The sequence below is a fragment of the Carettochelys insculpta genome, chromosome 2 (genome assembly GCF_033958435.1).
Source record: "Carettochelys insculpta isolate YL-2023 chromosome 2, ASM3395843v1, whole genome shotgun sequence".
NCBI lineage: Eukaryota > Metazoa > Chordata > Testudines > Carettochelyidae > Carettochelys > Carettochelys insculpta.
Genome location: NC_134138.1, coordinates 243,247,324 through 243,262,137, shown reverse-complemented (window position 1 = coordinate 243,262,137; position 14,814 = coordinate 243,247,324). Strand labels below are relative to the sequence as shown.

At 41.5% G+C, this 14,814-nt stretch overlaps 1 protein-coding gene across 5 annotated transcripts in view; it reads left to right on the top strand.

The window, feature by feature from the left end:
- The window catches only part of NEBL (nebulette), a 402,240-nt gene that overhangs the window by 301,029 nt on the left and 86,397 nt on the right, over nt 1-14,814 (top strand). For 4 of the 5 annotated variants that reach the window (XM_074984853.1, XM_074984852.1, XM_074984851.1 and 1 more), the window contains exons 8-12: nt 4,844-4,951; nt 7,402-7,506; nt 10,200-10,304; nt 11,987-12,094; nt 13,496-13,606. The exons of the other annotated variant lie outside the window; for it this stretch is intronic. In XM_074984853.1, the coding sequence (XP_074840954.1) occupies nt 4,844-4,951; nt 7,402-7,506; nt 10,200-10,304; nt 11,987-12,094; nt 13,496-13,606 (537 nt within the window). The remainder of the gene's footprint in view (nt 1-4,843; nt 4,952-7,401; nt 7,507-10,199; nt 10,305-11,986; nt 12,095-13,495; nt 13,607-14,814) is intronic. 5 annotated transcript variants of the gene reach the window in all.

Below are 14,814 nucleotides of genomic sequence, written 5' to 3'. Positions count from 1 at the left end.
TGATAGGGTGTGTCTATACTAGGCGCTAGTAGTAGGCATCCTTCAGTCTGCACAGACTATGGATCGCGCCCTTTAAAGTTTCAATTTAAGACTTCATTTACAGCGTCTATTGTGACTATAAAGACCCACACGAGAGTGACAGTCCTTGCTGCATCTCTTGCAGATGTAGTGGGTGTCTGGCAAGTCCTTATTGTGCTTTCTGTGTGCTCGCTTCTCCTCTGCTAGCTGTCTGATCTTCAACTCGCCCTTCTGAAGGCCCTTGTGTAAGCCCTGCCTCCATCTGCCGCGGTCTTCTGCTAGTTCTTCCCAGTTGTCCAGCTCGATGTCTACCTCTCTGAGGTCTCTCTTGCAGACATCTTTGTAATGCAACTGGGGGCGTCCGGGGGGTCTTTTGCCAGAGGCTAGCTCACCATACATGATGTCTTTTGGAATCCTTCCATCGTTCATCCTGTGGACGTGGCCAAGCCAGCGCAGTCGACGCTGCCTGAGGAGGGTGTGCATGGTTGGGATTCCAGCTTGCTCGAGGACGGCTGTGTTGGTAACTCTGTCCTTCCATGATATTCCAAGGATGCGCCTGAGGCAGCGCAAGTGCAAGACATTCAGCCTCTTTTCCTGGCGGGCATACAGGGTCCAAGTCTCGCTGCCATAAAGGAGGGTGCTGAGGATGCAGGCTCTGTAGACTTGCATTTTGGTGTGAGTGTACAGCTTGTTGTTATTTCACACTCTCTTGCTGAGTCTGGACAGAGTTGTGGCCGCTTTTCCGATCCTCCTATTTAGCTCAGTGTCCAACGACAGGGTATCAGTGATGGTGGACCCGAGGTAAACGTACTCGTGGACAACCTCTAACGTATAGTTGTCAATGCTGATTGATGGGGATTCAGCAACATGTTGACCAAGTACATTTGTCTTCTTTAGGCTGATGGTAAGCCCAAAGTCCTTGCATGCTATGGAGAACCGATCCAGCAGTTTTTGAAGCTGGTCTTCTGTGTGAGACACTACAGCAGCATCGTCTGCGAACAGCATGTCTCTGATGAGGACTTCTCGCACCTTAGTCTTAGCTCTCAGCCTTGCAAGGTTAAACAGTTTCCCATCAGATCTTGTGTGCAGCAAGATGCCCTCTGTTGAAGATCCAAAGGCATGCTTCAGGAGGAGTGCGAAGAAGATCCCGAAAAATGTCGGAGCAAGCACGCATCCTTGTTTGACGCCGCTCCTGATTCCAAAAGCATCCGATAATGCGCCGTCATATTAGATGGTTCCTCTCATGTTTTCGTGGAACGACTGGATCATCTTGAGTAACCGTGGAGGACAGCCTATCTTGTGGAGCAGTTTGAACAGACCATCCCTGCTGACCAAGTCAAAAGCCTTGGTCAAGTCGATGAAGGCTATGTAGAGTGGCTTTCTCTGCTCCCTGCACTTCTCCTGCAGCTGCCTTAGAGAGAAGACCATGTCAACGGTAGACCTCTCTGCACGGAATCCGCACTGCGATTCGGGGTACACCCTCTCAGCAATCTTCTGGAGTCTGCCAAGGATGACGCGAGCGAACAGTTTGCCAGTGACGCTTAGGAGGGAGATTCCACGGTAGTTGTTGCAGTCGCTTCTGTCTCCTTTGTTCTTATACAACGTTACAATGTTAGCGTCACACATATCCTGTGGAACCTCACCCTCTTTCCAGCACAGGCACAGCAGCTCATGCAGGGGTTCCAGGAGTGTGTCCGCGGCACATTTGATTACCTCTGGTGGTATACCATCCTGACCAGGGGCCTTTCCTGCTGCAATGCTGTCTATGGCTGCCTTCAGTTCATCCACAGTCGGTTCTTGATCCAGTTCGTCCATTACTGGTAGGAGCTTGACGGCATCGAGGGCTGCGTCAACCACAACATTCTCGTGTGAGTACAGCTCGGAGTAGCGCTCGACCCAGCGCTCCATCTGTTTGGCTTTGTCAGCGATGACTTCACCAGATTTGGATTTCAGAGGTGCCATCTTGTTCTGGGTGGGTCCTAATGCCTTCTTCATACCCTCGTACATTCCTCTGAGATTACCAAAGTCGGCACATGTCTGGATGCTGCTGCATAACTGGAGCCAGTGGTTGTTGGCACAGCGCCTGGCTGTCTGCTGTACTGTTCTTCTGGCCTCTCTAAGTGCTTGCTGGGTACTCTGGCTCGGTGAGCGTTTGTACTCCAGGAGTGCAGCACGCTTCTTTTCAATGACTGGAATCATCTCATCAGAGTTAGCTTCGAACCAGTCGTTCGTGTTTCTAGCTCTTCTTCCAAACACCGACAAGGCCATGTTGTAAACTGTATCCCTCAGATATTGCCATTTGGATGTTGCATCGACGCCCCCATGGCCGCTGCGCAGATTTTCCTGGAGGGTCTCTCTGAACTTTTCAGCTTTCTCTGAGTTTGCCGTCTTTCTGGCGTCAATGCGGGGCCTTCCAGCAGGTTTACAGCGGTACAGCTTCTTGGGTCTCAGCTTGAGCTTGGAGCAAACTAGCGAGTGATCTGTATCGCAGTCAGCACTATGATAGCTGCATGTCAGAAGGATGTTTTTGAGGTTGTTATGCCTAGCGATGACCACATCTAGTTGATGCCAGTGCTTCGAGCGTGGGTGTCTCTACGATACTCTGTGCTGTGGCTTCGTTCGGAAGAATGTGTTTGTGACGCACAGATTGTGGTACGTGCACAGTTCAATGAGACGCTGTCCATTTTCATTCATTTTTCCCACACCGAAGTGTCCTAAGCAGGAAGGCCATGAGGCCCAATCAGCTCCAACTCTTGCATTGAAGTCACCCAAGATGTACAGTTGTTCACGAGCAGGTATTTGCGCTACAGCAGCACTAAGCACGTCATAGAACTTGTCTTTTACTTCTGGTGTGGCGTACAGGGTTGGGGCATAAGCGCTGATCAGGTGGACAGGACCGGCGCACGTTTGAAGCGTGATCTGAAGAAGTCTTTCTGATCCACCCATGACTAAATCAACCATTTGTAGAAGGGTGTTTCTGACAGCGAAGCCAACACCATTCTCTCTGGGTTCTTCTTGGGCTTTACCCTGCCAGAAAAAGGTGTAGTCCTTTTCCTTTAGAGATCCCGAATCTGCAAGTCGCGTCTCTTGCAGTGCAGCGATATTAACTCGGAGCCTTTTCAGTTCCTCATTGATGACAGCGGTCTTGCGGGTGTCACTGATGGCCTGAAGATCTTCAGTCAAGCCGGTCAGCATGGTCCGCACATTCCAGCAAGCAAGCTTGAATTGTTGATGTTTCTCATTTCTTGTTGATTTTCTTATTGGTTTGCCTGGTGCCCAAATTTCAGTCACTTGTCAGGTTCAGGAACCTTAAGCCTCACGCACCCAGCGAGGCAGGTGAACTGTGACGGGACAGTACCCTATTGGCTGGGGGCTGCCCAGCTTGAGGCGCGCGGTGACTGTCCAGTGAGATGCGAGGATCCCTCCCACCATCGAAGGCAACCCCTGGCGCTCGTTCTCTACACCAATCGAGCAAGAGCTTATAACTGGTAACTGTTGCCTCCCGTGTTGATGCAACGCTGTTCAGCGATGCCGGAGTACCTCTCCGGGCGCGAGCCTGGGCATTTGTTATGGAGACTCTGGGCTGCCCAGACACCAGTGTCCCCCTCTTGGCTTTACTGATATAGTCCAAAGGAGAGGATAACCTCCACGTCTGGTACCAGCTCAGCTGCAGGAGTTGCCAGGACAGTGCCAGAAGTTGACCTGACTAGGAGCTAAGTTGAAAGTTAACTTCAAAGTTAGGCACTACACTGAAGTAGCCAGCAGACAATCTACACACATTTTCTGTTACTTCGAAGTTAACTTCAAAGTAGGGAGCCCAACTTCAAAGTCCTTACTCCATTCCCAGGAATGGCGTAGTGCCCTACTTTGAACTTAAACTTCATGGTAAGTGTGTGTACATGCTCAACTTCGAAGTTGTACTTTGAAGTAAGCAACTCTGAAGCTATTTTTGTAGGTAGACACTGCCATAATGTCATTGGTCAGTGATATTTTGTGTAAAGCTTTTTTGACTATAAACTTATATTATTAACATAGTAAAACTGTGCTTACATGAAACATGGTTGGCAACACAGAGACTTGGTGGGATAACACACATGACTAGGATTTTGGTATGAAAGGTACAGCTTAGGAAAGACAAGCAAGGGAAAAAGGGAGAAGGTGTTGCCTTATATATTAAAAATCTGTGCACTGGAGCTATGTCTACATGAGCAGGTTTTTCTGGCAAAATTGAGCTTTTGTTGGGAAAAACCCATGGAGCATCTACACACAAAATGTTCGTTGTTGAGAAAACTTGACACATCTGCTGGCAGTGTTACACCTCTCCCCATTGAGGTATAACACCTCTCTCAACAGTGTAATAAGCCTTGTGGATAAGGAGGAGGAGGTAGACTAGACTTTAGAAAAGCCTTTAAAAGCACTGGACTGGCAGTCACTGCTGGTCCCAGTAGGGACCTGCTGTGGCGAGATGCATGGTGGGAGGAGAGGTGGGGCAGAGCTCGTGCCGTGTGCCAAATGAAATCAGCTAGCATACCACTCTTGGCGTGCATGCTGGGGATTGCTGACTACTGGGCTAAATGGTGTTTCGTCCTTAGTGCTGGCTACTGGACTTGCTGACTTCTTGAGGGCCCTTCCAGTCCTATGATTCTGTGCTCTTGGGGAGCTCTTCTCATACATGTTTGTTATCACCTTCACGATTATTATATAACATTTGAGGATTTAGGAATGGAGAATTTGTCTCCATTTAAATGTCTCACTATTCTCTTAATTCTCTGTGCCTCCTTTTAATGTAATAGTTCAATATAAAATGTGTTTGCTCTGGTGGCAGGTTAAATACAAAGAGCAATTCAATAAGGAAATGAAGAACCACCAGTATAACGCCGTTGACAGTGTGGCTTTCAAGTACGCGCAGATGGCTTCCACTTTGGCGAGTGATGTAAGTGCAGTTATTCTGTGTTGTGTCTCGCAGCATGTATATGATATTGCTGTTGGTGTCTTTTAAACGTGACAATTTTCTTGTAAACAAATGGCTGTGTCTACACTTGTATTCCTCTTTTGAAAGAGGCATGCAAATGAAGTAAATTGAAAATGCAAATGAGGTGCATATGTGACATCTCATTTGCATATTCTTATTTCAAAATAGCTTCTTTCGAAAGAAGAAAACCAGTGTAGGCACTGCTCTTTCAAAAATAAATCCCATCTTCGAAAGAATCCTTCTTCTCTTTTTTTATGGGAAGAAGGATTCTTTCGACAACAGGATTTACTTTCAAAAGAGCAATCTTGACCTTCCCCCGCACCCCTCCACTCTCTGATTTGCTCACCTGGATTATCTTTTTCTGATTTGTCCTCCTTGCTTACTGTTTTTGGTTCTCTGTGTCTTAAATATTGAGTCTGTTCTGGTCTGGCTATGGTCTGAAGAAGTGGGTCTGTCCCACGAAAGCTCACCTATTAAACTATTTTGCTAGTCTTTAAAGTGCTACTTGACTGCTTTTTGTTTTGATAGTGTCTACACTGGTTTTCTTCTTTGGAAAGAAGCTATTTCGAAATAAGAATATGCAAATGAGGTGTCAGATATGCAAAGTCACACCTCATTTGCATTTTTGTTTTACCTCATTTGCATACCTCTTTCACAAGAGGAATGCAAGTGTAGACACAGCCACTGTGTGTCTTATTTGATTTACCAAGAGCAGCAGCTCACAATATGTATCATTTCTACACGTGCTGCTGCGGGGAAATTGAATTTGGAGTTTATCAAGTAAATCAGTTTGAAAGGTGGTTGAAAGTAGACTTCAGAGCAGAGCCTATATTTTTGGTGTCCATTGCATGATAGCACATACAAGGCATCAGCCAGTTCAATCCTCACATAGGATTAAGAATTTTCCTGCTGCTGCCTTCAGGGCACTCTCCCTAGCCCTTTTCTGACTTCAGTCATTCTCAATCTGAGAAAAATCCCTAGGCGCCAAAGATTTTGATGAATTGCTGTGAAGGCACAGGCTCGGGGGTGCCGGCTGCCAGGGGGACCAGAAGATGAACTGAAAGGGCAGCATTTCAAGCAAGGAGAACAGTTAGGGAACTTAATGTGTGTTCCTACCTGCTGCTTTCAGAATGAGGTGGGAGAAAGCACACGGACCCTGTGATTCTGCAGTGCTGACAGAATGTGTAACAATGCTTTCATGTGGCTAATATCATAAATGTGGTCTGTTCTTAGCAGTGCTACTGTGGTCCTGGATAACTTAGGGGCAGATAGCACATGGCCTATTTGGGGGAGTGCAAAGAAAGGAAGGTTGCAATCTTACTCGCCCTTTATGTGGTTTGGGTACTTGCCAGACACAACTGTGCAGGGACTGGTTCCTCTTTACTCTGCAAAGACTGCATAGTGTTCCTGGAAGCATACAGGGGCCCCATCTCCTTTTCCTCAGTCAATGGAATAGGATCCATAAAATGCCACCTCCGCTCCAGCAAACAGTATTATATTACACTGCTGAAACTTTTAAAATTTAGAGCAGGCCAAAGAAGAGAGAAGCTGTATCATATCATGAGGATCTTAATCAGGGATTTTTTAATGTGTGCATGGGGAGAACAGAGAGGAGTTTCATGAAGGTTGATTTAGTGTGTGTAGTGTGTGTGTTGAGGGGGTGGGGGGAGTATTTAGAAGATTTATACAGTAAGAAGTAAAGGCAGAGTTCCAGGAGGATTTTACTGGTTTAATTTTCCTGAAGGAGAAACACAGCTTTTGAAAGTCTTAGAAATACTGCTGTCTGCTATTTGGAAAATATATGATTTGCCATTTCACTGACTGATTAGGTTCTCTCTTATCTAAGGCTTCCTTGATTTTTGTTACAAAAAGCAAAGTGTATTATATTAAAAATACATAACAAAATACTGTTTGATTGTAGGTTATCTACTTTATGTAGTTTCTGTTTGTTTGCTTGTTTTTGCACATAGGCAGTTAATGTAAAATCTGGAATTGCCAATGTTTAAAATTACCTCACTATAATGAAGAATATAAAGTTAATGATAAAGTCCTATGCTATAGAACAATACTTTTAAAAGATAAGAGTCACATAAAAATAAGTAAGAAGATATTCCTGATTTATCTATCTGCCATAGACTATTCTGGATTGAAAAATCTTACAAAATCTGATTTGATTAACTTTGTCTGTTTGAGTAGTTATCAAAATATTTTCTCACTACTGAAATCCTCCTTCTGTATTGAGTTTTTTCCAAATAGTAATAAATGAGCACCACCTAGTGGCCATTGTACATGTTTCATACAAGCATTTAGTGAGATTTTAATTTTTGTATTTTTATAGTGTACAGTGCAAATAGAATATGCTGTGTATTTTATTAGTCTTCATCATGGTATGCTCTGTATTCTGTTTGCAGGTGAAATACAAGAAAGATATGGAAAGTCTACACAATCCAGCTTCAGACCTACCAAACCTGCTATGTTTAGAGCATGCTTTAAATGCCAGCAAAATGCATAGTAACGTAAGTTGGCTTTTTAAATTACTTGTAATATAAAAGACAAATGTGCCCATTTACTTAATTGATTGCAGAATGTATCATATTTGTGGCATTGTCTTGCTGTTTGTTAATTAGTTTTGATCACAAAGTGTTTCGAGACCTGATACTTTTTTGTTTCTTGTATTTTACTCTGAGTAGGCCTTCAGTGTCACCTGTGAAACTCTGCTTCTGCCACAAAGTAATTCAGCTATGCAGTTTGCATATGATTCTTCTCATTCCCCTTCTGTGAGCTGAAACTCTCCCACAGTTGCTTCTTTTCTAAGTGGAAGACAACAGGGCTAAATAGTTATTACATCGTTATTATTATAGCCATAATAGTTAAAAAATGGTGGAGCACTGTAAAGAGCCATGTAGTGAGCATACCCACAGGCACAGGCTTCAGGTGTGTCTTTGCTGTATTCTCCTGAGTAATGCCTAACCATGTACATGGCATGCTGAGAGGGGCATGTAATGCATGTACAGCACATGCCACTCTAAGGAGTGTGCAGTAGTGTAGCTATACACTCGCATATTTTGCACTTGATGTACAGCTAGGCAACACCTCAGGGAAGGGCTCTTAAGAGCTCTTCTTTCTGATCACAGCCAAGATAAACCATCAGCTTTTAGACAAAGCATGGTCTGGAGTGTTAACTTTTAGGGCAATCACAAACGTCTCTAGTACTAGGGACGAAGATGATGTAGAAATGAACCACTGTTTGGGCAAAAGAATGGTAGGAATCATGTCAGGTGAGAACCTTTTACAGTTGAGAGCTCTGGCAGAGGGGATGCTGCACTGCCCATCTTTCACCACTGCCTCTTCTCTGCCACAGCCTTTCACTGATGTATGTAGCTACGTGCATCCTACCCCCTTCCCTCTGTGTTGTGCTATGTAGATATACCCTTAGTCTTCAAAATCCTTCATGGTATTGATCTTTCCCCTACCCCCACCTCTCTGACTTATTTTTGATTTATTCTCCAGCCTTTTCTGTCCCCACTCCCTGTCTCTCTATAATGATTCTTTCCTCCAGTCTGCTTCACTGTCCCTAAGGGTCTCAAGAGCCATTTTCTTCTACCCTATGTACAGTGTGACACAGAAGCCATTGTTAAAAGAACAATTACTGAACCCTTTAGTTTCCACATGGTCTACCTTTCTTTCCTGAAATGCGTATTGCTGTTCATCCTTATCCTGATGAATCCATGCCTGCCACCTGTGTGATACATTGTAACATACAGGGTGCATTGTATGTCATGTTTTGAGTGTAGTTTTTTCCAAATAACTACTTGTATAAATGATTCCACAAAAACATACGAAGCGTATTTTTTCACAAAGATCTTATTCAAGCTGGTGTTTTGTGACATGTTGTAACGTTAGACGGAAATCCAGAAATGTGCATATGTTCACAGACACACTTTTGCAGGTTTTGTGAGATTAATATCACTACATATCTGATTTCAGATGAGAAATTAAATCAAATGGTCAAGATCTGCCTTCAGTTTTCCTAAATATGTATTGGACATCAATTGAAAGCTTGATCTAAATTTTCACACACAATCTGAAATTTAGCAGCTTTTATATTAGCTTCATTTGTTCTAATTATAAAAGTCTTTGAGGTTTGTAACTGATCAAATATCGAATACACAGAATTTAGATTACATAGCTTCATTTTCATATAACATTTTGGGATGAAAGGAATATTTTATGTTTATTTTGAAAGTTTATTAAAAATACAAATTCAGATTTATAAAGTGCAGTGTGCATATTTGGAAGGGACAAAGTTTACCAGGAGCAAAACGTGCTTCTGCATTGTGTGCTCAGTACTTTATTTTATTTATATTTATGCCTTGTATGCATCAAATAACACATAAGGTAGACAGGATAACAGACCTAAGATTTCTTACTGTTAACAAAGTAATTTAATTTCAAATTATCACAGTTATTTGAAACAAGTTGGACAAGTACAAAAACAAAAAAGCAGTCCAGTAGCACTTTAAAGACTAACAAAATAATTTATTAGACCCACTGCTATCGCCTAATAAATTATTTTGTTAGTCATTAAAGTGCTACTGGACTGCTTTTTTGTTTTGATAGTGTATAGACTAGCACAGCTATCTCTCTGTTACTACTGGAGAAGTACAGGGTTTGTAATACTCCAGGAGACAAGTTCTGTGTCTGAAATTTAATATAGTAAGAATTATTTATCCCATCTCAATTGCTTTTCTAATTTTCTGTAGTGTTATCACTTGGGGAATGGATTTAAAATAAAGTTTCTGCAGATAATTATTTTTGTTACCATAAGAGAATATGTGCAAATGTTGTGTGACATTTACAATTATTTCCACTAGGAGGCAAATGGATACCATTAAATATGCCTAAATAATATTAATTCTTTATTCTTCACAATCAAAATATTTAGTATTTATATAAACAAGACAGATATTTTTTTTAAAAAAACCCTCTTCTGAATTTTGTTTTTTGCCTTTGTTTTCATTCTACCCTACGTTAAACTTTGCCAACAAATTACATTATTTTTAATTGTTTAAGATTCAGTATTAGTGCGTCTGATTTTTGGGAATAGAAGACACTTTATTATGTTCTTTCTTTTATGTTTACTTAAATTGCTCTTTAGAAAACAGTCAATTTAATATATAAAAATATGCTTTGATATTCTTTGTTTCAGTATGAGTACAAGAAACGGTTTGAGAAAAGCAAAGGGCACTATCATTTTGCCCTGGATACAACTGAACAGATGCATCACAAAGAAAATGCTGTGCTCCAAAGTCAGGTATACAAAAATTATAAATAAATCTCACAAAGTGACAAAAGCAGCTTTCACACATTTACTAAATCAAGCACAAATCCAATGACAAATTACAATGCTGTGAGATGCCTGTAAGGTGACTGAAATGGAAGCAGCCAGGTGTCCACAGGCTGAATGTTGCAGTAGTGAGGCCTAATGCTATATGATGAGAGGAAAGAGGGTTTTTAAACAAATTCTTTAATTCAGACACTACTGCATTGTTAAAAATGATCATGACATTAAAATATCGCCCTCCAGGAATGTAACATTTTGATCCTTAACTCTTTCCACAGTACATAAAATCTCTAGTGTCTTGCTTTATCTTTCTCTGTAACATAAATGCATGTTATATGAGTCTTGTTGATAAATTTGAGTGGTAATTGGTAAGAATGGATTAGCGAGAATTAGCAAAGCTTCAGGATCCCAAGTCAGAAGATGTGTGCTTCATTGCTAGGTGATTTATCAATATCCATCAATATTTTTATAACAAGTTTTAGGGTCAAATTCAGATGACCTGTATCGATTATGCATATAGCTGAGGGTGCACATCGAACAGAAATGTAGGATCAACTGCAAGTCCTTTGAAGCAAGCGACTAACTCTGGCTCCCTTCCTGTTTCTCATGTGCATGTTTTGGGAGTATTTGTGGAGTCACAGAAGAAAGTATCTGTAGGACATCAGATCTCCATACCACATTCTGAGGGTCTGGTTGGACCCCAGGCTTGAATGAGAGTTTTGGCTAAACTTAATTTTGCTTATGGCAGTTCATTTTGATTTACAGTTTTATATATGCCCCAAAGGTTATTTTTGCTGAGTGAACAGGATACAATTCATGTCCTTCATTCCCTCTAAATCAGCAGTTCCCAACCTTTTCAGTGAGACAAACAATTCCACAGCACACCCACTTTTTCAGCCAAATCAATTGCTCATAAACATCACATTTATTTACATTTACTATAGTTACAGTCTTACTAGAGAGGTTTGCAACATAGTAGTGCATACAACAAGCTAAAAAAGGATCAAATGGGATTTTGAGTAGTTGAGTAACTGCTGAAAATTTCAGCAGTTACTGGATTACTCATGCAGGGGTAGGCAGGAGGCAGTTCCAGAGAGCAGAGTCCCCTCCCTGCCAGCCTGTTGGAGTCAGGACAAGGCATTTATACCACATTCTAACTCCAGCAGGCTCCTGCCCTCCCTCCTTCCCTGCTCCCTTGCCACAGCAGGGAGGCGGGGCAGGCTTCCTGCCAGCCCGTTCACACCTGGAGGCAGCAATCCAGGCATGAACATGCTCCTGCAGGGTCAGCATTTCCCCTTGCCGCAGTTCTGCAAAGAGCTGTGGTGAGGGGAAACTGATGAAATTTCATGGAACATGTGGACAGTTCTTATGGCGCACCAGTGTGCCACGGCACAACTGGTTGAAAACCACAGCTCTAAAATCATTGGCCCTGAGCTCTAGCACATTGTGGCAAGGGTGTATGTTACAACAGAAAGCTTTCTCTGGTTTGGCTACTCCACTCCATCCATAATAAGACTGTCAAAAACATCCAAATCAACAACACTGACAGTGGGTGTGGCTACAACAGAATTTTCTTACTTCATCCCAATCAAGTGATCATCATATATTTTCATTTACGATTGTTATAAAGAATATTTATTCTGTTTTCTTAGGTTAAATACAAAGAGGATTATGAAAAATCAAAAGGCAGGTCAATGTTGGAGTTCACGGATACACCAATGTACCAAGTTTCAAAAGAAGTTCAAAAGATTCAAAGTGAGGTTGGTGGAATACATGTTTGTAAATAGCTCATAAGAAGAAGAAAAGGATCAAAATTTGAAGTGTGAATCATGACCCCTTTAGACTGTAGTTGGTTTGGATTCTAATCTGCAGATACAAACCTATGTCTACAATTTAGATTTTGGATTGGTTGCACATGTGGAAGAAACTTATTTTCTGGTTACAGTTTAGGATGCAACAAAATCTAACAGGAACATCTTGTGGGATTGGGATGTCATTAATCTTTGAAACCTAGCCTTTGTTTAGTCTTTACAATCCAAATCCTAAACTTAATTCACATCTGAACATTGCCTCCCCAGCCAAAATTTTATTATATCCAATGCTTAAGTAATTCTTGTAGCAGCCTTAGACTGTCATCTATAATATTTGGTGGGGCAGAAATAAGAAGACTAATACTGAACAGAGCCTATGCTAGATGAATGGAACCCTGGGTAAATTTCCTTTTTTTCTCTCCTTCCCATCTGAAACAGAAACCTGGCTTTTTCATCTTTTTCCTTTCCACTCGTTACCTGGCTAACCACTTTATTTAATTTCTTTCCTTCTCTACTCTGTGTGAAGGGAGTGTGTGGTTTGCCTGTCAGTATATAGGAAGTGGTGGGAATACTAATAGTCTCTGCTCATACTGGAAAAGTATCTGATGAAAGGTGGGCAGGGTGGGTTTGTGTCTGGTTTTAACATCCAGGAAGAATGGTATTAAGGTTGATGACTGGACTTCTAATTCCAATTTCCTGGCGTTCCTGTTCTATGAATGTAGTTTTAAAGACAAATATACTATCTTAATACTTTCTTAAGAACAACTTTGTCTAATGTGCATTTGCTTTGCTGTGTCTTACCAGCTTCCAAAATTCTGCTCTACAGTTTATCCAAAATGTTTTTGAAAATTCTTTCTCCCATGACTTTGGCCATGTTAATCATCTAGTCAAGTCCTCCACTAGCTTTTACTCCCTCTTTTGCATCACATTTGCCCTCACATTTAAGATTCCTGTTTACCTTTCTGGTCTCATTTGCTCTAACTTCCTTTTGGGACACCTCTCATTGGTACCATTTGCTCACATTTTTCTTCATACCTTCTTCTGTCTTGTCCAGGTGACTCTCACCTGTTCCCTGTTCAGCAGTAAAGAAGCCTCTTGCCATAGTTCAGTTCCTTCTTGAAGTGAATTTCTTTCAAGAAGCCAGTCAGTGCTGACTCACCTGGTTATATATATATAATCACTGTTGTTTAAAAACTTCTGTCCCAATACAGTTTATTTAGCTTGACCATTAACTTACAGGGTCTTATTTATATTGGAATTGTAGTCTAATTTAGAAAGTGCTTTCAGTAATATATCAGTATAGGTGTTTCTACATAATGGCATGCATGATTAACTGTTCTGTTTCAACAGAAAGAGTATCGCAAAGATTTTGAAGAAGGGCTTAAAGGAAGAGCATCACTGGATTTAGACAAGACCCCAGAATTCTTGCATGTACAGCATGTCACCAGTCTTTTGAAAGGGGTAAAGCTGAAGTTTTTTTGTTTCTTTTTCATACTATCATAAACAGACTAACTACGAGCAATTGAATCATGAACAACTTAGATTAATATTTTGCTGGATAACAATGTGACTTCATGGGTAGCAATCTAGATTCTCTATGCATCACAGAATTATTAGAACTGACACATCCCAACATACATTAGTTATGTATTCCCCATCATTTTACATCTGACCATTTCAGATTATTGCAATATGTAATTATTATATATTGGAGATGGTGCTCTCAATTGTATCCATACTTTCTAAAGAATCCCACATGAACATAAACATTCTAGCACACTTAAGCCAAGAAAATGAGTATAAAATGTAAGCAAGATGTGAATGAGCTCTTCCTTGACACCTTGTGATAAATGGGGGAAAAGACTTTAGGGATAGACCCTTTTTGAATAAACATGCCTGCTCTGCCTAAGTGCACAGCAGATGGAGTTGCTTTGTCAAAATGATAAATTCTGGCTGGTTACAAATTACCCTAGTATTTGAATGCTGGGGCATTAAATGTTATTACAATTATTGTACAAGCAAAGGGCAGTGGACCTGTACTTGTGCTTTAAACTGAACCTGACTGGCTAAGCAGGGGTCAGGATGCCATTTACCATTGAAGATGAGGGTAGGTGAGAACAGGAGTGTTCATCTGGTGGTGTGGACTTTGCATAGCGTTCTAGACTCCCATTGTCTTGCTTCTCTCCAGCGTTCAAAGACAAAACTGATTATACTCAATGGTGGGTGTTTGCCTGTGGGTACATGCTCTTGAATTGTGGTTATGTTTTTCCAAATTAGAGTATTACCTTGTAGAGGTGCCCAGGGGCAAAGTTTAATGTTCCCAGATTAGTGGGTTGGGGCTCAAGCTAGTTTTATTTTGTATTGGTAAGAGGCACTCCTAGATATTTAATCTGACCCTTGTTACTCTCAACTCCTCCTGACAAAAGGTTAACTAATGCATTTTTTGCAAAGGTACCAGGTCTCTAGACCTTGCTTCCCACTATGGCCTGAAATAGCCCCAATCTGTGGACCTTCTGGGCATGCTATAATAAAAATCTGTTTGACAGAATTTTGGAAATAGTTAAAGATGTGCTTCTCAGAATTTGAAGGGGTGGAAAGGAGTGTTAGTATAAGTAATAGGCTGGCAGAATGCCCTTTTGAATAACGGTTTTAATGCCCTTAAATTTCAG